This window comes from Mus caroli, unplaced genomic scaffold (assembly GCF_978045245.1).
Source record: "Mus caroli unplaced genomic scaffold, Mus_caroli_1 scaffold_6, whole genome shotgun sequence".
NCBI classification, from domain to species: Eukaryota; Metazoa; Chordata; class Mammalia; order Rodentia; family Muridae; genus Mus; species Mus caroli.
Window position 1 is genome coordinate 6,414,315 of NW_028227261.1, and position 23,527 is coordinate 6,437,841.

General features: G+C 52.2%; 1 protein-coding gene across 4 annotated transcripts in view; it reads left to right on the forward strand.

Annotated features, from left to right (window-relative positions):
* Positions 1–23,527, forward strand: part of Spsb1 (splA/ryanodine receptor domain and SOCS box containing 1) — a 57,492-nt gene that overhangs the window by 30,800 nt on the left and 3,165 nt on the right. For 2 of the 4 annotated variants that reach the window (XM_029476586.2, XM_085838568.1), the window contains exon 2: positions 15,833–16,674. In XM_029476586.2, coding sequence (XP_029332446.1) covers positions 15,981–16,674 — 694 coding nt within the window. In that variant the 5' untranslated portion in view covers positions 15,833–15,980. Of the gene's footprint in view, positions 1–1,112; positions 1,342–13,318; positions 13,598–15,832; positions 16,675–23,527 lie in introns of those variants that run through there. The other 2 variants (XM_029476587.2, XM_021159879.3) reach the window with 2 other exon arrangements.

Genomic DNA, 23,527 nt, shown 5'->3' on the forward strand with positions numbered 1-23,527 from the left:
GAGAGGGTCAGTAACACCTTCGGCATCCATCTTGGAGCCTCCCCACTCTGTGCCTCACACTCATTCTGTCTCCTTCCTGTTCCCTGTCTCTCTGTGTCTTTCCCCTGAAGCCAATATAGGCTGACTACTGTGGTCAGAGAAAAACAGGGCTCCAGGGTAGCTAAGGAGCCGCAGGTCCGAGGGAGCCTGAGGTTAGGGGAATATTTAAGAGGGTCTCCAGGTGTTATGGTGGCTCCTATATGAAGGGTTTGGACTTGGGGTGAGGGTCTGAGGAGGAATGAGATGTGCCCTCAGGTCTCTCCTGTTTCTAATTAAGCATTCCTTCAGTGTCTACTTATGGTGTCTCAAGACCCCGACAGCCGGGTATCCCTGTGTGGGAGATCCCGTTCCAGAAGATGGGGCCGAGGGGGAAGGTTCAGGATGTGCTAGGACGGGAGGGGATTGGGACTAGCACCCGGACTGTGCTAGGTGTACCTGAAGCCCTCCCCTAACACACCCCCAAGATGGTACGGGGCCCTGGTGGAGTCCTGGCTGCTCTCCTGCCAGGTTTGGCTGGACTCTGGTGGGAAATAGCTTTTCTTCTTTATTGGTGAGACTATTCGTCTGATGACAAGTTGCTTAGGGGAAGGGAGGGAGGGAGGGGGGGTGTGTGGGTCATGGCTGGCAGGATCTGTGAGAACTGTGCCCACCCTCAGCCTGCCTGGCCACCCTGCCTGGCTGAGGTTTCTGGTGATCCCTTCAGATGGGACATCACGCCTACACCTGCCAAGCTTTACTGGTGGAAAACAGTTTTGCAAACCTGGCTCAGTGCTCTGTGCTGTGTCCTGTGTTGGCCATGACTCTGCAGTTCCTGGGGCTCCAGTGTGTTCCCTGTCTTTCTGAGTGGGGTTCAGAGGGGTCCCTAGGTCTTGGGAAATACGCAGAGGCATAGGAAGGGAATGAGTTACTCCTGGCCTCTCACTGGCTCGCAGCCTCCGATCTTGGAGGGCCCTTAAACTGCTGGGCCGATTACCCTGTAATTGTTCCCAGCAGTGAGGAGAGAGGCTTGCTAGGCCTCGGTGTTTGTTTTGCCTTCTGTGTCAGGCCAGTGGTAACCAAGGGCCGTTTCCCCTTGGTGACGGTGGAGCCGACTCCGGCCAGGACTGATCCAGGCAGCTCAGGCACGGCAGGCCTGGGGACCCTGTGTGGCGGCCACATTCAGGAGGATACCCAGGTCTCAGCTGCCTAGTGCTGCCTTCATTGTACTCCAATCCAACCCCTGGTGGTGAAGACCCACCAGCTTTCCTCCTGGCTTTTCTCCAAGGCACTTGCCTGGAACATTCCAGAACTATGGATTTTGTGGTAGGTGTTGGGAGACTGTGAGGCCACTTGCTGGCTGGCCGCATGTGGGCGGGTCTTGGACAGGCTCAAGGACTTCAGCCAAGATGCTGGGTTGTGACTGACCCCTGCCTAGGTTCCTGCAGGCCCCAGGTCCTGAGGTCATCCCAGGGAGAGAGGGGAGGAGGAGATGGCTGTGTGAGGCAGCCGCAGACAGCCATGGACACCAACCAGGGAAGGCTCTATGGAGCGGAGCAGCCAGAACAGACCTTGAGAAAAGGGCTACAGCTGAGTGCAGTTCGTTCAAGGGCAGAGAATGTTTTATAGCAGGCATGGTACGAGAGGTCTCGGGGTCTGCCTGTCTAACTGGAATCTGGGATATTTGGAGAAGAGCTTTACAGGATGACTGAAGCCTGAGGTGGGCAGAGGGAAGGCTGATGGGTGACTGGAGGAGCAGCCTGGGGTGCTGTCCCCATGACTTTTCCTCCCAGGTCCCTGTGACCCCTGTCTTCTGGCAGGTCTAGGAACCACAGCCTGTTTTATGTGCCCCGCCCTGCCCACCTCTATGGGTCTGGCAAAAGAGTCTCTCAGCATTGTCTGCTACCTCTGTCACATGGTTGTGCTCTAGGGTCAGCTTCCTGGAGGGCGATGAAGCCGTCCATCTAGAGCAGGGGTTCTCAGCCTTCCTAACGCTTTAATACAGTTCCTCCTGTTGTGGTGACCCCCAACCATAAAGTTATTTTCGTTGCTACTTCTCAACTGTAGTTTTGCTACTGTTAAGAATCCCAGTATCTGTGTTTTCTGATTGTCTTAGGCAACTCCCCCTTGTGAAAGGGTTATTCAACCCCCAGGTTGAGAACCACTACCTAGTGTCTTTCTAATGTACTTCCCGTAAGCCCCTGACTCCCAAAGAGCCCACCTGACAGCCCTAAGCTACCTGCACAGGCACCACCTGAGGCCTGTTACAGGTCCCATCAGTGAGTAGGTAGGGTGGGACCTGAGGCTCTGCATTTTCTTCAGGCTCCTAGCATGCATATGGTGTTTGCTGGGCGTCACAAGGTGTAGGACAAGCCAGGTGACCGGTCTCCTTTTATAAAGTGACAGCATGCCTGTGATGGGACCATAAAGGAGTCACACTGCACCACCTGCAGGATTTCCGTGCAGTCTGGTTTTCCGCTTGGGGGCCTGGAGAGGGGAGCTGTCAATCAGGAGAGATGGGATGCAGAAAGTGGGGCTGAGCTCCACATGCAACTTTCACACGGGTCTCTGCCACCAGCCCAGCTGCCTGTACCATTAGGCCTCAGTGATTCATTGTAGCTGCGTTATGAAAACTCTGGTCCCAGCGGCTTGCTTTGTTGGCAGGTCTTGTCTGCTCAGCAGAAAAGAGAGGCTTTTGATATGGGAACGGAAACTCAGACGGCAGTAGAGCTGGGCTGCGCCTTCGGTAGGAGCGGGGGTTTGGGGTCCAGTTCCAGCTGTGGAAATCTGAGTCTGGCGGGAAGGCTTGCAGCAGGGTCCCAAGGAGGAGTCTCCCATAACTGGTCTGGTGGCAGCTGCACAGCTGTGATGTGCGAGTCCCCCTTCAGGAGGCAGGGAAGTGTCTGCAAAGGTGACATGCATGCTGCTGTTCTTCTGTCGTGGGAAATCCAGCCTGCTGAGGACATACCTTTCTGAAACATTGCCTGGCTGTTTATAGAGCTCTCTGCCAGCAAGGCCAGAGTGTAAAATATACGTTTGAGTAGTGTGTGTATGTACCTGGGGTGGGAGGAGCTGGGCTAACTAAAGTGGCCAGCCAGTCCTGGGGCTGCTTATGTCCCTAGGCTGAGCCGACTGTCGACCAGTCCCTTCCTTCTCTCCGCCGGTTGCCATTCTGGGTCATTCCTTTAAATGGCTATGCGGCCAGTTTCCCCGGTTTCCTTCTATGCTTTTTCAAGAAGTGAGAACTGGAAAAGACAGTCGCCCAGATCCAAACTGCTTCCCTAAGAACCTCTCCTGATGCTCACTCAGGCTCTGGCTTCCTGGCATCAAGGAGCAGAGGAAGGGAAGGGCCCCTCCTCTCCCAGACCTTGGGTGAAGTCCCCAGGAGCTCTGTGGCTGTCAAGATGATCCACGGTAGCCACAGGGCTAAGTCACAACATCTCCAGGCTGCTCTTCTTTGCCAAGATGACTGAGTTTGGGATAGGGGGATGTTGAATCCCTGTCTCAGGAGACACACCCCTCTGCTCTTCTCTTCCCTCCCCACACTAAATTGGAAATATATCTCCAGTGTTGTCTGTTCATGTTTTTAGTGTTTGTTTATTGGTTGGTTGATGTGCATGTCTGTTGTGTGCCAAGACCTTTCCTGGGGAGGAGATGCAGTGCACATGCCATTCATCCCACACCGGGAACCCATGGCAGACCAAAGTACCGATGCTACCAAAGTCCAACTTGATAAACCAGTAAGTTTTATTGGAGCCGCTTACAGGAATAGGGGTGAGGGGTTTCTTATAGGAGCAGAAATGACTCAGACATCTGCATCACCAAAGCCTACCCTAGCATGAGTGACAGCTCACAAAGCTGGGAACCCGAGCTCACTGCACAGCCTGCAGGTAGCAGAGCAGGTTGGAGAAAGCCCTTTCCAGGTGCCACAGTTGGTCTAAACCTCTTCTAGGCAGCTGATCTGGACTCAGAGTCCTTGCATTTCAGCTTTCTGAAATGGGGACTCTGAGTTTTTATTGCTTACTCTGGCAGGGAGGGGCCCAGTGATTCTGCTCAGTTTCAGGGACTTCCTGAAAGCATTTTTGAGTTGTTTACCTTCCTGTTTCAGGAGCTTTCCCCACAGGGTGGAATGTTTGACTCTCTGGAGGAAAGTACTATACACAGTACCATGGAGCATGTGTGGAGATCATGTCTCCTCTACTGTGTGGGTCACAGGACTCAAACTCAGGTCCTTGGGCTTGGTGGCAAATCCCTTTCATCTCTCTGGCCCTGGCTGTTCATTTAATGCTGCGCTTCCAGTAGGATCAACATTTTATCCTCTAAGCAACCAGTGAGGTTGGACCAACAGTGGATAAAGGACCCAGAGCTCAGAGAGCTGAGGAGATAAAGTCACCCAGCTTGTAGAACAGAAGTCGATGACTGTCAGCCTAACTCCAGACTGCACATGCCCTCTGCACTTGGTTAAACCAGTCTCCCTCGATTGACGGTGCTTCATACAACAAGCCCAACCCTGCTGGAAACGGTGTGTAGGAAATGGTGGCACCTGCTTGAGGTGCTTGGGATGTGCTCAAGCTGAAGTGGTAACGCTCCCTTTGCCCATTGGAACGAGTTTGCATGTGGGGACAGGCCGAGTCCGACCGAGCATCAGCGTGGGGCCTCCAGGGTATGAGCAGTGGTTCTGCGGTGTGGTACTGCTGGGCAGTCAGGCCAAGCTAGGATCAGCAGTGGGGAGCAAGCAGGGGCTGAGCAGCCAGGATGGTGTCCTGATATCAGAAAGTGGGGTCCTTGCCAATGTCGGGCAAGCCTCGGGCAGTGGACCTGCTATGAGAAAGAGGAGCATGTGAGCAGGCCTTCTGCCTGCTGGGCTGGGCCCACGCATGCGCTGCCCTGGCAACGCTTCTCCCATGCCAGCATCCTTGCAGGACTGCAGTTTGGGATGTACTGGTCCACCACTCCCCAGACTTCTGTTTGGGCACCGGCAGGAGATACAGGTGCGCACTCCAGGTTTCTCCCGAGAAACTAGATCCACAGGTGCCTGATCAAGGATGCAAAGCTGCCAAGTCAGACTCAGAACTTTGTTCTTTTGCAGAGAGAGAGAAAAAAAAATAGTGTGTGGGTGCAGGGACAGAGGATTACAGCAACCAGACTCTCTTGAAGGCTCACGTAACTCCCACATCCCAATACTCTTAGCTGTGGCTGTGCTCAGTCAGCCAGGTCCCTGTAGGTTCTGGGTGTCCTTCAACCTTGCATCTCTGCCCCACTCCCCTCCTCCTTTCATCGTGGCCGTGCAAAGGTGCAGGCTTCCATCCAGTTGGGTTTCCTTAACTTTAGATAGCACAGGATTTACCTTTTTGTGTATGTTTACAAGTGTGGTGGGGTGCATGTGCACAGATGGAAGACGCATACGTAACAATGTGGGTCAGCCCACTTTGGTCTTAGCTATCAGGAGTTATCTATCTACTTTGCTCCTTGAGACCAGACTCTTACTGGAGCCAAGGGTGAACTCATCAGGCTAGACTGACTGGCCCGCGAATCCCCAGGGTTCCTCCCTGCCCCCACCTCTGCAGAGCTGAGGTGACAAGGATGTGCCTCCACGCGTGGCTTTGCACTGTGATCGAACTCAGGTTGTCAGGCTTGGTGACACATCCTATCTGCCACCTTGCCAAAACAATATTAATCCTTTTTAGAAAGGACAATTTGGTAGCACATGGTATACACACCACACACACACACACACACACACACACACACACACCCCACTTAGTTCCCAAACATTTGGGTCTCTCATCAAGAGGTCCAGTCTACTGGCAGTCTCTCCCCATGACCTTTTACTGACACCTTGAAATCTGCTTCGGTCTGTGTGGCTTCTCCTGTTCTAGCTACTCCATAAGGGGGAATCATAGGCTGTGTGGCCATTTGTGTCTGGCTTCTCTCGGGTAGCAGAAGGTTTTTCAGGTCTACCTACAGTGTAGCATATACCAGGACACTGCTACATTCACCCCTCGGGCTAACCACAGCATACCTTTACATTCCTGGCTCTTTTCTATTTATTTGCCAGAGAATGACAGCTTCCGTGTTGTTCGGCTTGTTGAGATAAGGTTAGCCAACTTGCTATATAACCCAGGCTAGCCTCTAACTCAGAATCCTCCTGCCTCCACCTCTGAGTGCTGGAATTTCAGGCGTGAGCCAGCACCTTGCCAACAGCATTTTGAACAGGTGAGAGATAATGTATACTGTACACTGGCCAACTATACACTGGCCAACGGGTCATTTTCTCTCTTCTACTTCTCCCTGCGTGTGACAAAGCAGTACATGGGAGTTTGTTCCCCAGTTTGTTCCTACATACAGCTTGTCTGAAGCACAGGATTAACTCACTTGCCACCTTTGGACTTGCTGGGGCCTCCCCTTTAGAGGTCTTAGGACTTTCCAGGCTAATGGGGTGGGAACAAGGCAGCCAGGGACAGATAAGAGGAAGTTCCTGGAGGCTACAGGAATCCGAGAAATTAAAGTCTCTGTTTTCCCCGCTGCCTGTGGATCCTGGGGACTTACCCTCTCCCAGGCCTCCTCTCAGTTCTGTGAAATCCCACCAGGGACCAGTGCTGAGGCTGCTCCCCAGTTCCCCTTGGACTCCTGTCCAAGTTCACTGGCAGCCATCCTTTAGAAGTCTGTTGGACAAACTAGGCAGGCAGAAACCCTTTCCAGCACCTCTGCCTGCATTGTGAGGTGCAAAGACCAGGAGGCCTCGAGGCAGGTTAGTGGGGTCTTCGATGTCTTCTATGAAAGGTGACCGAGGCGGGGGTTCTGAGGGCCAGAGTTTTGAGGGTGAGAGTGAACTACTTGCAGGTCACACTGTTAAAGAGGAAATCTTACCCCTTATGTGAATGTGACTGTCGTTACAAAGAACCCAGGTTAGCATATAAAACTGAAGCAGGGGCTAAGCTATGGCTAGGAAGAACCACCCATGTCGTGGGGGTAGTGTGACCTTTGGCCATGAATGTCCATCATTGGATCTGCGGCCTAGAAGAGTCCAGAAGGAAGGTGATTAACCGTACATATAAATCCTGGTGTCTTTCCCTGGCTGTGGAGGAGAGAAAACCCAACTATGCTTTCTCCATTTCCGTATTGTGACTTCTTACTTGTGACATTTGAAATAGTTTATGTCAAGGTAGAAAGAACAAGAGGTTTCTGGAAGGTCACAGAGGGGTTAGGGAGAAGGTTCAGCGGATAGAGCGCTTGCTGCATAGGCATGCAGGCTACAGTTCAGATCGCTGGCACACATGCAAATGCTGAGCTGACGCAGTAGCCTACCTGTAATTCCAGGATATAGGAAGTGAAGACAGGATACCCCTTCTGTACACTGGCTAACTGAGTCTCTACACACACACACACACCATAGAGGAAGCGCATTTATTTATGGATCGGGGAGCTAGGTGTGATGGTGAACACCTTTGGTCCCAGCATTCGGGAGAACCAAGACTGTACAATTCCCAGGGGCTGCCCCTGCGGCCCCCACCTCACTTTGAGAACCACTCTCGCAAACGTGATTTCAGGGAGCAACGGTACAGCCTCTTCCCCTTCTGGATATTTTGAGGGTGAATCCTGCTGTTGCTTTATATCCAAGGGGTTCACATGACTAACTGAATCCGGGAGACTTTAAGAGGGTGTTGTGCGAGGGGGCCTTCCGGTCCCTCGGCTTTTTGTGTACCGTTTGTGTCTTCTCTCAGAGACAGCTGGGAAACTGGAGTTTTCTTTGTGAACTATGGACTGGTGACTTCCCATGAGCCCCTGCGCTTGCCGTTCACATTCCCTGTTTTTAGGGATCCTTTAGTACTGAGAGAGACGGGAGGAGGCAGAGCGACTGCATGGACGATGCTTCTCCTGTGTGCTCGATGCTGGGAGCTGGAGCAGCAGCCTGTGTCCTGAAGTAACAAACGCCGTACCTCTTCCTCCTTGCACACTGTCAGGTGGCTCGGGGCTATTCACCGGGATCTGCAGAGTGGGATGAGTGTACCCCAATCTAGGCCCCTAATCCTCCTCCAGCACCCCCCCACCCTTTCTCCCCACCCGATTCTGCTCCTTCTTTCTGGAAGACACGAAGTGAACTGAGGTCCACTTGTAGAAGTAGTCTCTGTGAGAGGACATCAGGGTGCTCCCGTCTAGTCTGCTCCGGTACTAGACCTTGGGACCCCAATTCTGAGGTTTGGTTTGACATTGGGCTGTAAGCTATCTCACACCTGTGTTTGCTTCCTCTCAGATCAAGCAGCCCTGGAGACAGCCTGGTGGGGAACCGGGCAAGAGGGACTTGGGATTGTTTTCCTAGGAAGTCTTCTCCAGGCAAGAGTGACCACTTGGGGGCCGCAGGCACCTTCCTCCAGCACCCCATCTTCTCCTTCTCTCTGGAGCTGATAAGGGTTTAGGGTATGGGGCAGCCAGGGCCTTTCTCTGTGGATGCCTTCTGTAGATCTCCCTGCCTGTCTGATGCTGCACTCAGCTCCTGCTGTGCCAGTGCTAGCAGCCCAGTTTGTGACTGACTCCCCTAGGCCGTGAGAACCAGTGGCCCAGAGTCTAGACTCTTCCCACTGTCACTAAGGTACACATACCACGTTGTGGCTGCCCATTCTGCGGCAGAGCTTCTCTGAGTGAGTCGTAGACCGTAGCCCTCCAGCTCTAACTAGACTACACGCTAACTGTTATTTTAATTTCTGGTCTCTGTATGAATGTCTCGCTGATTTCCCAGGGGTGCAAAGCAACTGCTTCAAGCCCTTTCTGAAAGTGCAGTGAGTCATCTGGGCCCTTCTGTAGGTGTCTGTGGCAGGTGCATTTTGCTCTTTTTGAAGCCAGAGGCTAGAGCTCTGGACTATGTGGGATTTTCTTTCCAAAATCGCCTCTCAGAACTTACCAGAATGGCTTGATATACTCTCTGATGGTTCTAGGGTCAGAGACTTCATTTTAAACCCCCTACCTGAGAAGGCCTCTCAAATGGTTGGGGTGGGAGATTATAGTCCCACGGCAGGAGTCCCACGGAAGATGACATCTTTGTTCTGTAGGCCAGCTTGTGTTGGTGTGCAGATCCCTGAGCGCTCTCCCTGCCTAAGCCTCCCTGCCGTCTGTGTTCCTCAGGCTGGAGGACGCAGTGAACCCTAATGAACAGGCTAAGCTGGGGCAGGCGGTCAGACAGTGGCTCAGCCAGCCTGCAGAGGCTGCCCTGTAATATAATAACAGGCTGTTCTGCCTCAGGCATATTGCTCTTGCAAAACCTTGGGCTGCAACCACTGAGGTGTGAGGTGGGGAGGCCTCGGGAGGGAGGGAGCCTATTTGATCTTCAGGTGAAAGGAGGTTTTATAAATAGGTCACCTTGTTCCACATCCTGAATTTCATTCTTTCTCCATCTCGGGTCAAAACAATGGTTTTACTGTTCTGGAGTCAGGGGTACTGAGGGCGAGCCTAGCTTCAGGAGGTGGGGGTGTGTCTGCCTCCTCCCTGGTGGCCCTCCTCTGTCCACTCCCATGCATGGCCCCCCACTCACCTTGGCAGTGCCTTCTACAGTAAAAAGCTAGTTTTCAGAAGAAGTGGAGCTCTTGGGCCAAGCTGTCTGAAAGCACTTTGGGGGAAGCGAGGTCTGAGGGGCTGTGTCATTTACTAAAGGGACACAGTAGGGTCCCAGGTCGATGCTGGCAAGTTCAGAAGTCCTACCTAAGCCAAGTGCTGGAAGTTGTCCCCTTAGATGTCTCCCTCTGAGGTCCCCATTCTTCCTCCTCATCCTCTCTAAAGTTAGTTTGTTGAGGCCAGAGCAGCTAAGTGGCACTAGACGGCTGCTCCATTTCCAGTGGACAGAGTAAGCTAGTAGTTTAGAAAGGGTTAATGATGCTCTGGAGGGTTTCTTTGGGAAGGCCTTGCAGCTAGACCGGCATTCTTACCTTTGATTCCGCTCTTCTGTCAGATTCTTAGAGAATCTAAAATGAACGTGCCTTGTCTTTCCAAGCACTGTGTTCCAGGGTGGCCACTGTAAAATGTTCAGAGTACATTCTTTCTCTGTGCCTGCTCCTTCGGAGATGGAAGCTCATGCCGCACTTTCCTGTGATCAGCTTTAACAGCCTCACCGTATAGTTTCGCAGCCTTTCCCAAGATGCCCCATCCCCAGGGCTTACGCTGTGTGCAGTTCTTCATCTGTGGGCTCCTGAGCGTAGGCCTGGAGGAGCCATGAGTCTCTCAGATAAGACTACTGGAAGAGGAGTTGGCACCTGGCTGGAGGTGTGCCATTCCTTCCTTCGTCTCAGCCCCCAGCAGAGAAGCTGTCCTGGCTAGGGTCCTGTTCTCCACAGTCACTGAGAGTTCCCTGCCTGCCAGGCTTGCCCCTCTGTCCTCCATGACGCCCTGAATAGCTAAAATGGACCCTTGACTGAGAGTATAGAAGACTGCCCAGGGGAAGCCAAGGCTTTGGGAAGTTCCTATCTTGTTAGAAGCAAGCTGTGCGAGTTTGAAAGTCTGTTACAGATGCCACCTTTGGAGGATTCCTGGTGCCCCTAGCCATCTAATCTAAGCTTTTGCCTTTAACCTGGAACTGAGCTGTGACCCCCAACTCTTGTGTGTGGCAGGAGTGGGGGAGGGGTGGGAGTTCTTCCTTAAAGGCAGGCGGAAGAAATTTAAACCACAGGTTCAGTGTGGTCTAGCAGATGCAGACAGCCCCTCCGTACTTCCTCAGCTTCTGATTTGATTCACTCTAACGTAAAGAAATATAGCGTGAGGTGTGCCAGTGTGTGTGTGTGTGTGTGTGTGTGTGTGTGTGTGTGTGTGTGTATTAGTCAGGGTTTTACTGCTGTGAACAGACACCATGACCAAGGCAAGTCTTATAAAAAACAACATTTAATTGGGGCTGGCTTACAGGTTCAGAGGTTCAGTCCATTATCATCAAGGTGGGAGCATGGCAGCATCCAGGCAGGCATGGTGCAGGCAGAGCTGAGAGTTCTACATCTTCATCCAAAGGCTGCTAGTGGAAGACTGACTTCCAGGCAACTTGGGTGAGAGTTTTAAGCCCACACCCACAGTGATACACCTATTCCAACCAGGTCACACCTATTCCATCAAGGCCACGCCTCCAGATGGTGCCACTCCCTGGTCCAAGAATATACAAACCATCACAGTATGTGTGTGTGTATGTGTGTGTGTGCATGCATGCCTCTGTGTGTGTGTGTGTATGCATGCGTGTGTATATGTGCCTGTGTGAATGTGGCATTAGCTCCAGGGCCAGTGCCTTCGCTCTTGCATGCTGTGCTCCTGGCTTTGCTTCCCCTCTGTGTTTTTCTTACCCACCCCACCCACCAGCCAGAGATAGGAAGGTCCCACCATGTACTTGGGGCTGGGTCTCTTCCATTCTCAGGCTGTGACTGCTGTGTGCCAAGTGGAGCACGGCTTGAGTTGGGATCCGAGGAACAGGAAGGTGAAAACAGAGAAAAGACTGGGGTCCACCTAGGATGCCCCTCTCACAGCCTTGGGGTTTGTCCCAAGCCTGACCCCTTGTCAGTCTGCTTAGGTCCAGCCACACATTCCTAACAAGAGAGCAGGACATCCAATGACATCGGTGGCTGTAGGGGAGTGACTGACCTGTGTGACCGGTGAAGCTGCTCCCGTGGCATTTTCTGGGTAATTATCCAGGTAGCATTCATCTCGCAGAGCCCCGTCACCACTGCTCTTGACTCTGGAACAAGAATTCAGACTCCAAACAAGGGATAGGACTCTTTTATGACTCACCAAGTTCTAGTCCATTGTGCAGAGAACATCCTTTCTCTCCTAAGCAGCCCGCTCACCCTTGGCTAATGGGCAGCCCCATCACCCCTGTCTCCGCTGTCCTTGGTTGGTCTTTAATCTGCTTTTACCTGGAGAAAAACATTGCTGAGAGAAGGACTAGATGTATTCCCTGCTGCCCAATATGAGTAACAGACCTGCAGTTAGAGCCCATGCACACACGCATACATACATACATGCATGCGCACACACAGCATACACAAACACACATGCACACATGTACACATGCGTGCACACACACACAAACGTGCACACACACACACTTGTGTGCATAATCTCTTAGCTGGGACACTTGCCTTCTGCACTGGAGCCATGATGGAGTAATGACGTCGTATGTCTCTTCCTCAGAGTGTTGCTGGTCTTTGGGGAATCACCAACATTGTAGCTGTGTGACAGCTGGCAAGGGCAGCCCTGGAGACTAAGCACAGTGGGAGGTGTTCAGTTCAGGGTGGCCAGAGGTTGCTAGGGCAAGCGGAGTACTCCGACTAGGGCTTTGTTTGGGGATTAGCTGGCCATGAGGATGCCCAGCAGGTGCTGTGTGAAGGGTCGTGCTGGTGAATGCCAGAGTTCACTTGCTGGGCATAAGATTAAGGGACTCAAGCAGGAGCCCCCAGCTTCTAGGCTTCTGTCCTGCTCCTCCACTTCAGTGACCTCTGATGTCACTTCACTCAGTGGTACTCCTGTGCACACGGGCACATGTGCCTGTCTGTGTAGGCATCTGTGGATGCCGTGGCTGATGGGACATGGTGATGGCACACCAGCCCTGTGGGCTCCCTGCTGTCTAGTTTCAGCCTACAAGGGAACAGACACATAACCGCTCCCTCCCACCCTTCATGATTTGGTGGCTCCAGGGTAGGGATGACGGCTGAGTCCTCCCACCTCTCTGAGGTCTCTGCCATCTGCTGCCCTGGGGAACCTGAGGCCCCAGCTTTCATGTGGCACATTTGAACTGGACCTAGCTTGAGTCTCTGCTTTGCTTTCTGAACAGCAGGAGATGGAACTGGAGGTGAGCCAGAGCCAGCGTCTGTACCGGGTCCCCCACTTCTGCTAACAATACCCACTGTTAGTCCTTACTGGCTTCAAGGAAGCCTGTCCTGTCCAGTGTTAACCACACTGGGAAGACCCGCCCATGTTCCTGTCACTCGGCACACATGGGTGGCACACACCCACCCCACCCTGAGCTCCATGTCCAGGTATTTTGGAAGAGCAGGTCAGCAGTTTTTCACAGTTTTGTAAGAGGGGGTCAGTCAGCAAACCACGGCTATGGGCTAAATCCAGCTCTCTGTTTTCTTAAAGTATTATTGGACATAGCCACACCCATTTATTTACATACTGTCTGAAAAGCCTAAAATATTTACTATCTGGTCATTCACAAAGCAAATTCACTGACCTCTGGTTTAGAGGAGTCCTTAATCTTGGTCTTCCGTGGGATGGCATTCCAGTGCTTGGGTCACAGCCAGAGGCAGTGTTCATGTGTTGGGCCGGGTGTGGTAACCAGGAAGACTGGCTCACAGTGATCTTTGTTCAGGGAACGAGCACATTCTAGAACATCAGAGTCAAGAGCCAGCTGTGCCGAGCCCTCTCTAGGACACTGTCTCCATTGGGTTTCGGATGAGCATGTGACACACGGGCGACACCCATGTTATACGTGAACCGAGGGAAACTTGGACAAACCAAAAGTGAACCGTAGTCGGTGTACAAGGCACAGAGTCCTGAGCGAGTTTGGGAGCCTCGGAGACAGGCCTGGGGACATGCCCTGTGGACTCCAGCCCAGGGAGAGGTGAGAATGGGAGGGTACATCTGCATGGGCGTGTTTTAAAAAATAATTTATTTTCAAATTATGTGCTTGGGACAGGGCCTGAGTGCAAGTCCCCACAGAGGCCAGAGGCCCCAACTTTTCTGGAACTGGAGCTACAGACAGTTGTGAACCACTGGTGTTGGGCCTGGGAATCAAACTTGGGTCCTCTGCAAGAGCATTATTTCCTTTTAACCTCTGAGGCGTCTTTCCTAGCCGCCTGTACGGGGACACTTTAAAGTGGGTGGGAGGAGGGAAGAGGGATGGCATGGGAATCCTTGCCTCAGCTAGGAGGTGGCTAGCTATGAACAATAGAGCAGTGCCATCTTCAGCCAACAACCTGGACACACAGGAAAGATGAGTCAAGAGGGGCTCTAGGTTTGCCATGGCAACCGACCACTCCGAAGGTTACTCAGACGATGGGATGGTGTTCAAGCACATCTAATGGAGTGCTTGAACCGTGTCCCCTGCTCTGCCCTTGTGAGAGAATCATTCCACAATAAAGTGGACGCTTCAACTTGTGCCAGCCGGCCCCTCTCTCCAGCTCCTCCTTCCCACACCTTCCATCCAATTCATAGCCATTCTGTGCCCGAGGCTCTCGCCATCCTGCAGGCCAGAGAGGGAAGCAGCTCAGCTCAGCACAGCGAGGGTGTTGGTGAACTTGCTGGGCTGTGTACAGGCTGTTGGTCACGTCTTAGAACTAGAAGAGACTGTAGGACTAACCTGGACAGGTGGCGGATACTCTACCCTGAGGTAACGTCTTTGGTTGTTCTTTCTAAGGCTACTAGGAGATCCCTTCTGATACCCGCCGTGTGCTTGCCTGCTTCTGCCTTCCCAAAAGACTGTTCAGTGGCCACAGAGTGGGATCTGTGATCTGGCTCAGGGGCCAGCAGGCTGAGTGCTGGCCTGTTTTTATAAATAAAGTTTTATTGTAATGCAGCCGTGAACATCAGCTTCTATGCCTTTCGTAGGAGCTTGTATGCTATGGTGGTGACGTTGACTAGTTCGTAATCTGGCCCATAAAGTCCAAGACAATTAGCGTGGACCGTTTACACATAGACTATGCTGGTTTCTGGTTGTTTTCATTTGATGTCTGCTGTGGTAATAACATTCCGATGAGAAGCAGTTTTGGTAAGGAAGAGTGTTATTCCAGCTTACAAGTTACACTCTTGTCATTGAAAGACGTCAGGGCAGTAACTCAAGGAGCTTGAAGCAAAAATCGTGGCCGATTCATCGAGCCAGAAACTCAAAGCCCAGAAGAGAAGTTTTTTTTAAAAGGACTGGTGGTGTAGCATATACCACATGCACACACACATGCCACACATATGTTTAAAAAGCATCATACGTGTGAGGCAGGTCCTTTATCCACTGAGCCATCTTTCCAGCCCTCCAGGTTTGGGTGGCAGAGAGCACAGCTCACGAGAGAGACCCAGGAGTGCAAACTCTTTGCTGTTTACCTCGATCCGAGGCTGGGCAGCAACAGGTGGGGAAAGCATCATCAGCTCTGGAGGTCCAGTGGACAGATGCGGTGAGGCCTCCCCTCTGCTCCCATTTCGTCTCCTAGCCATCCAAATCCAGGATCCAGCCCAGGGGACCTTGTGGAAAGCCTTGTTGATGGCTCAGGTCCAGGCAGGGTAAAGAGTTGATAAGGAGTTGCAGAGGCCTCTGAGCTGTGGAGCCTGGATGAGTGTGTATGCATTTCCTACCCTGAACTGAGATCTGCATCAGTGCTCCCTCCCTTGGGCCACTTGATGTCATGACTATGAGGGGTGACGATGCTGGAGAAGAAAGGGGAAGGCTGGGTGTGGTGTCTTCGTCTGCCTGTGCTGTGCTTTGCACTCTATACAGGGAAGAGGGGAGGAAGAAAGCATCAGTGAGCTGAGGTTCACTCCGGGGGTCTGTGCTGCTGCCTTGGCCTTCTGACTATGAAAAGCCAACTAGAAGCCCAACCAGCATCCCCTGTGTCTCAGACTGACCCGGGACGTTGAGGGCAGCTCCAAGTTTCTAAGCCCACCTCTGCCTCTCCACACAGACCATGAGGTGGATGGCCTCTTTGCTTTTGTGACAACATAGCCACGGGGACAGGGGCATTTCACTCTGAACCAGGGTTCCAAGCTGCTGAGACGTATTGGGGTGTGTGCTTCCATGTTCCTCTTTAAACTTCCCCCTCCTGCTGCACCCCAGTTCACCCACTCCCCTGTTTTTCTTTCCACCCATTAGGCAATACAGAGTGCTTCACGACCTTTGGAGATCGCCTAGCAACCTTCCTTAGGGGTTCTGTTCATCCCCGACCAGAGATCTGGAGTCAACGCCCCAAGATTGATGAGTTTGCCTTGGGAGTCAGTGAAAAGGTGAAATAAAGGCCAACATGGGTCAGAAGGTCACGGGAGGGATCAAGACTGTGGATATGCGGGACCCCACATACCGACCTCTGAAGCAGGAACTCCAGGGGCTGGATTACTGCAAGCCCACCCGGCTGGACCTGCTGCTCGACATGCCCCCCGTGTCCTACGATGTGCAGCTGCTCCACTCCTGGAACAATAACGACCGTTCGCTCAATGTCTTCGTGAAGGAAGATGACAAGTTGATCTTTCACCGGCATCCGGTGGCCCAGAGCACGGACGCCATCAGAGGCAAAGTTGGGTACACACGTGGACTGCACGTATGGCAGATCACATGGGCCATGAGGCAACGAGGCACGCATGCCGTGGTGGGGGTGGCCACAGCAGATGCCCCTTTGCACTCTGTTGGGTACACAACCCTTGTAGGAAATAACCATGAATCCTGGGGCTGGGACCTGGGGCGTAACCGTCTCTACCACGACGGCAAGAACCAGCCAAGTAAAACATACCCAGCCTTTCTGGAGCCAGATGAGACATTCATTGTCCCTGACTCCTTTCTCGTGGCCCTGGACATGGATGATGGGACCTTAAGTTTCATCGTGGATGGACAGTACATGGGAGTGGCTTTCCGGGGACTCAAGGGTAAAAAGCTGTATCCCGTAGTGAGTGCTGTCTGGGGCCACTGTGAGATCCGCATGCGCTACTTGAACGGACTTGATCGTAAGTGTTCCCTGCTTTGTCTAAAACAGTGTTGTACCCCATGTCCCTGTGGGTCTGGCTAGCCTATGTAGTTATTGGATTTAAAAATATCTTTAGATAGCCCAGTGTTTGTAGATCCTCACAGGTCCTATTTCACCTCTACCTGGTTAAGTGAGAAAGTCTGTCTAGAGCTTGCAGGAGTACCCGGCAGTGTTTCATGAACAAATAAAAGATGGATGGATGGATGGATGGATGGATGGATGGATGGATGGATGGATGATGGATAGATGGATAATGGGTGATAGATGGATGATGAATGGATGGAGAGATCAGATGACTGGATGAGTAGATGATGATGGACGGAGCAGTGAATAGATGAATGAATGAATGAATGAATGATTTTGATTATTCTCTGGATAACGTGTTTCCAGCCTTGAATTATAGTTGACTGTATTCTAGCACTGCAGCTAGCATCAGTAAGTTGATACTCTGGGGATGCCCTGCTCTCTTAGATAAGTGAAAGCCAGGGACCTCTCTGGATCATGATCCAGATTCTGCCTCTCTCTCTCTCTCTCTCTCTCTCTCTCTCTCTCTCTCTTTCTCTCTGTCTCTCTCTCGTCTCTCAGAGTTAGGCACTCCATTGCACCACCGCCTTGAGAAGGACTTGCTTAGTCTTGGAGTAGAGACGCTGCTGAGTCAGCAAGGACGTCTGCCTGTCCCTTTGGAAAGGGGTGTGGCCTCTCTGTGTGTTGAAATGGCTTGTGTGCAACGACACCGTGCTAGTGTCAGGTCCAGGTCTGGGACATCCCAGCATGAGTGGAGTGGGGAAGCCATGTTCGTAGGGGTCCTCATGTTCCAGACCCATCCACCCCCATGCCAGGCCCCCTCTCACTTCCCACAAGGGTGTCTCCTGTGGTCTGTACCACATCTCCATATTGGATGAGTATATCGGATGAGCCAGAAAATGCCAACCACCTGTGGCTGCTTTTAGGGGCAGGTTTGGCCTAGCTCCAAACCCCAGCCCCGATCTGTGTTTCGTGATAGGCGAGACTCTCACTGATGTCAGGAGCACAGGCTGGACCATCCTACTCTCTAACCCTTCAGGATCCCCTCATCTGCCTCAGCCCTTGCTAAGGTCCTTCTTTGAAAGGCTCTGGGATGTTTGGAGTCATCAGGCACGGGAGCTAACTCCTAAATCTTCTCAAAAGCCCCTCTCTGTTCTTTTCCATATCCAGTGACTGGGAACCACTTGTTGGGTGGAGGCATCTAGAGTGCAGAGTCCCCTGCCTGCTCCATCTTTCCCTGTGCAGCCCAGCCAAAGGGTATGGCAGATGTGGCCAAGTATGCACCTCAGACGGAGCCTCCTAGGAGAAGTCATCTCAGACCTGGACCAGGGAACTAGCAGAGCAAGTTCTGTGGGTCTGTCTCCCTCCATTACAGAAAAAATAGCATAAGCCCACAGCCGACTTTGCCGGCACGGCCAGAGACTCCTGCGCACAGGTGTCCGGGGCTTAGGTTCAAAAGCCTCCCTCCTTCCTACAGAGGAGTGCTCAGTGCCCCAGGGAGGGAGGTTTATGCTCCCTCATGGCAGAGTAGCAGATGGGGCATGGATGTTTCCTAGGCACCAGATCTGAGCTCCCCAAGAATTGTCTAACCTCGTATTTGGCCTGCCAATACTTCCATGAGCCCAGAGAGTTTGTGTGGCTTCCACGTATTCCAGCTCCTGTACAGAATGCAGACCCTTAGCAGCTAAGAGGGGCCTGGGGTGTGTTTGCCCTGGCACATCATATGTAAATCACGTGGCTTTTCCATCAGTGCCCTTCCAGAGGCCTAGACATGCCCTGTGAGCAGACGGTACTTCACAGAGCTCTGCGTCAAGTGGAGGGCTGCCTACCCACCAAACTAGTTAACTCTTCTCTTTGCCGAGACAAAGCTGACAGATGCCCCTGAAGGAAGGGAAGGAGGGAGGGAGGGAGGAAGGAAGGAAGGTTTATTCTGGCTCACAGTTTGAGGGATTGCAGTCCATCATGGCGGGGGAGGTATTTGGCAGCTGGTCATATTACATCCCTAGTTGGGAAGCAGAAGAAGATGAATGCCTGCTTCCCCCCTTCTTCTTCAAGGGCAAACCAGAACATTCTAAAGAGGTTGGGTGGGGCCATGAGAATGGGAATAAGTTGTTAGAAACTGACCAGCAATCTGTCATAGCAGCCAGGGTCCAGAGAGACTCAGAATGTCACATCAAGATACTTCTTGGTCAGCAACACGCACTCAGGGCTCGCCCTCTCTCCAGCTTACCTGAGTGCCAGGCAATGCCGAGACCTGTGGCTTTTCCTTCTCCACGGTCCTGGATCTATGCGGTTGACTTTGGAGGACAAAGATGAAATGTGTCCCTTTCCTGACAAGCTGAGCAGGACATCTGAGGGCAGCCTGTTGTCATGAGCCCTGCTGCAGAGGGAGAGTGAGGAGGGGGGGGCGGGTGTTAGCGCCATCACCTGTCTCCCCTGACACCTCAGCACATTGTCGGAGCAAGGAGCGACTCCTGCCTTACAGGGATCCCTTGGCTGATGGTAGGCAAGGGCGGCTGCCATGCCAGGCAAGAGATGACTGGGCCGGAGGCAAGGCAAAAGCTAGAGAGGTGGTAGAGGCAGCCAGATTCTAGACTGCACACCTCAGTATATTGTGTGTGAGAAATGAGAAAGGTTATCGAGGCTCTGACCCCAGGTGTTCGGCCTGAGCAGGTTGGAGGGTATGGCTGCAATCAGAAAGCTGGGAAAGCTGGAGAGAGACCATGTAGAGGTTGAAATCAGTCCAGGTGGACCTACAAGTCACCAGAGACACAGGGGAGAGCCAGGAGTTCATCCACATACAGACAGCATTGAAAGCGGCGACTCCTGGCTGAGAGTATGGCTTAAGGGTAGCAGGCTTGCCTAGCATGGGGAAGGTCTTGGGACCCATCCACAAAAACAACCAGAAACACACCATGGCTCCGGATGAGCGTGCCCAGAGAGATGTGGAGAGCCAGGTTTGAGAGCTGAGGTTGGACCCTGTTGGAAGCAGGAGGCCCAGGAGAAGCAGGCCATGTGTCCAGAGGGTCCCAGGAGATGGTATTGAGTGCCAAGGGCAGAGAGAGTTTCAAGAAAGACAAAGTAATGACAGGTCAAGACAGCTGCCTTGGCAACCAGACGGTTGCTAGTGACCTTGCCAGGAGTCATCTGGGTGGATCGGGGTTAAAGCCTGAGGCCTGATGGAGGAAGCAGGATGCTATCTGTCACAGTTCAGGAGGCCAGATGTCTGAGACCGAGCTGTCAACAGGGTTGGAGCTCTCAGAGGCTCTGGGGGAGAATCAGTTCCCTGAGGCCAGCAGGCCTAGCGTCTGCTGTTGCTCTGTTTGTAGCCATGTTACCCGCTTCCTGCCTCCCTCCACTCCTGGCCAGTTCTCGGTGTATCCGTCCTCTCTTCCCTCATTGTTCTCTGGCTGCCTCGCCACAATGGTTCCTTCTCAGTGCCCCCCAGATCAAGCAGTGCTCTGGGGAGCCTGGCTACCCTGTCCCTGCCAGGACGCCCTTCGGGGAGTGTCACACCACGAAGGAGAAGTGACACTGTCTCTCAGAAACGCTGGCCTCATGGGGACAGCAGCTTCTCAGGGTTTGGAGAGCAGAGACCAAGAGCTTCTGTGTCACTCGGAGAGGTATCATTTGCCCTTCCCTGGAGACAAGGACAAGGCTTCGAGGTTCCATGGCTCTTCCTGTGAGAACCGCTTAGCACAGAGAGTAGCTCAATGGTTAGTTCCACTCAGAACATTCTAGAATGTCCCCATGAGTATTTCCCCTGCCAGCTGCTTGTAGGAGCGAGCACCATGTCAGCTGCAGGTGCCATGGAAATAAGCAGCAGGACCATTACTGAGGTAGAGTCCCCTCCTGATAGAACTTTTTTTCCTGGATCGTTTGTCTGTCATAGACAAGGACAAAGCATTTGCCTCTATTTTTTTTTAACTTCTTGTTTTTGCATGTACATAGGAATGTTTTTGCATGTGTGCATGTGCACCTGAATGTCTTTGCGTGTGTGCATGTACATAGGAATGTTTTTGCATGTGTGCATGTGCACCTGAATGTCTTTGCATGTGTGCGAGTACCTGTGTGTGACTGTGTGTGCATGTGGAAGTCCAAGGTTTATGTCAGGAATCGTCCTCAATAACTTTTCCACCTTATTTACTGAGGCAGGTTTCTCAATCAAACTCAGAGCTCACTGATGTGCTAGTCTTGCTAGCCAGCTTGTTTGGGGAAACCCGTCCCTATCTTCCAAGTCTGGACTTACAGGCAGATTGCCATGCCCAGTTGGCGTTCACAGGGTCCTGGGGGTGCAAATCTGGTCCTCACATTTAAAATTATTTATTTATATTTATATGAGTACACTGTAGCTGTCTTCAAACACACACCTGTGTATCAGATCTCATTACAGATGGTTATGAGCCACCAGTGTGGTTGGGAATGAATGGGAAATGGGAGAGCAGTCAGTGCTCTGAGCCATCTCTCCAGCCTGGTCCTCACATTTACACAAGTGCTTTAACTCACATTTAATAAGTGCCTAAGCCATCTCCCCCCACCCCCCAAAAGCCTTTTGTTTTTGAAGCTTTGTTTGGGTCATATCTTTTTCAGGGTACCAAAGACATCTCAGGTTGGGGCTCCAGGGCTGTGCAGAGCCTTGTAGATCACTAGGAAGCTGTTCCTCTTAGAAATGCAGAAGTGGGCATGGGGGCTCTCCCAGGTCCTCAACCTTCTGCTCCTGGAAACAGTGTCTGGTTAACTTCCTGGTGTCTTTGCTGCACACTCTACCCCATCTATGTCATTCACAGAGAAAGCAGCGACCCACCCCAGCTTCCTGAGGCAAGCATGAGTAGCCAGTGGTTCCATCCAGCAGCACGTGTGGCCACCAGCTCTTGGAAAGGGCAGGGAGCAAGCCTGAAGCTCTTGGCCAAAAGTTCAGAAGTGGGAGCGACCCTCCTGGGTCCTGCAGTGACCAACTGAAATTGGCACAGTAGGCATTGTGTCATTTTGCACAGTCCATGCATTCTTGTCTCTGCCCAGAATTTGAGAAGCAGGCAGACCACAGCTCTGTGTACTGTTCTTTCTCCCCCTACTTGGATGGGGAACTGTGAGCTGTTTGTTCTTGTTAGCAGAGTGACTGGCTTACTCTGATTATATTTTAGACTCTTAAGGCATCAGTACAGCCATTAGCTACCCCTCCTGTAGCTGGTCCTAGCAGGTCACACAGCCATGACCATACCTCCCCATCTCCCGTGTGCCTGCCTTCCACATGGATGAGTGAGGTAGCGATGCCACCTCTTCAGAGACTTTGGGCTCCTGATGTCTGAGTCCCCATCTCTAGGTTGAGGCAGCAATCCTTCCAGGCTCACAGCATAGGCTCCACCTACCATGGTAGTGGTGGTGGTGTCTGCTGCAATGTCCATCCATCCATCCTGAAACACAGGAGCTGGGGTAGTCCTAGTCCCCTGCTTTGGAAACTTACTTCACACGGTATCTGTGAGGCGGCCTGAAATCCACAATACCAAGGGTTTCATGGTGGGAATGCCTTCTGGGTTGGTGGGGCTCCTGATGCTTCATCAACAGCCCTCCAGCCCTTGGGGAACCCACTGTAACTTCCAAGTGGGGTGGAGCCCCATCCTCCCGGAAAACCACTCTGAGCAGCCGTAGACCCTTTGCCCCAGGGATGCTCAGCAGTGGAGAGGAAGCACAGAGGATTCCCCACGCTACCACGTAGAAGGGCCACCCACAGCTGCCAGATGTTGGCCAGAGGCTGCTGTTAAGCCTTCTGGTTTCAGGGTCTAGTTGGACATGGATGGATAGAACGCCTTTAGTTTATGCTCCTGCCTCCGGGCCCCTATGATCACACAGAGCTGTCTAGGAAAGGCTCGATTTCAAGGCATCCCATTAAAAACCACTGCTACAGGTCCCGCTCCCGAGAAGCTACAGCAGAAGCGCTCCTTCAGGTTAGAGGTCAGGAAATGCCTAAAGTTTATTCTTTAAAAAAAAAAGACTAAATGTGTATGTGTGTGTGTGATGTGTATATGTGCATGTCTGTGTATGTGTGTGATGTGTATATGTGTGTATATGTGTGTGCACGAGTCTGTGTGTGTGAGAATGTGTGTGTGTGATATGTTATTTGTGTATGTGTATGTGAGTGTGATGTGTATATGTGAGTGTCTGTGTATGTGAGCATATGTGTATGTGTGTGATGTGTATATGTGTGTATATGTACGTGCACGAGTCTCTGTGTGTGAGCATGTGTCTGTGTCTGTGTGTGTGAGCGTGTGTGTATGTGTGTGTGATGTTATTTGTGTGTGTGTGTGTGTGTTGCGCTGCTGGCACACCCATTCTTCAGATCAAACTCTGGTCACTGAGTTTGTGCCACAGACAGTTTACCCACTAAGCCATCCCATCAGCTCAAGTGTGTCCTGTGGGGCAGCTGTAAGTATGAGCCAGTGCGTACACACATATATGTGGAGGCCAGAGGTCGGCTTCAGGCGTCATTCATGACACAGAACCTCTTCCTTTCTCTCTGGAGGACTCATGATATGACTAACCTAGCTAGCCAGTGAGCCCCAGGAATCCTCCGGTCTCTGCCTCCCCAGCACTGAGATTACAGTGTGCACTACCACGCCTGGTTTTTCTCATGTGTTCTGAGAACTAAACTCAGGTCTTCCTCCTTTCGTGGCAAGCACCTTCTAGACTGAGCCATCTTCCCAGCCTGGTTTATTCCTTTTTAACACGACTCGTGTAAGACTCAGCTTAGGCGCCATTCTAATGCATCCGTGTGAAGCACCCGGTGACTTGACTACCAGCGGCATCTGAACATT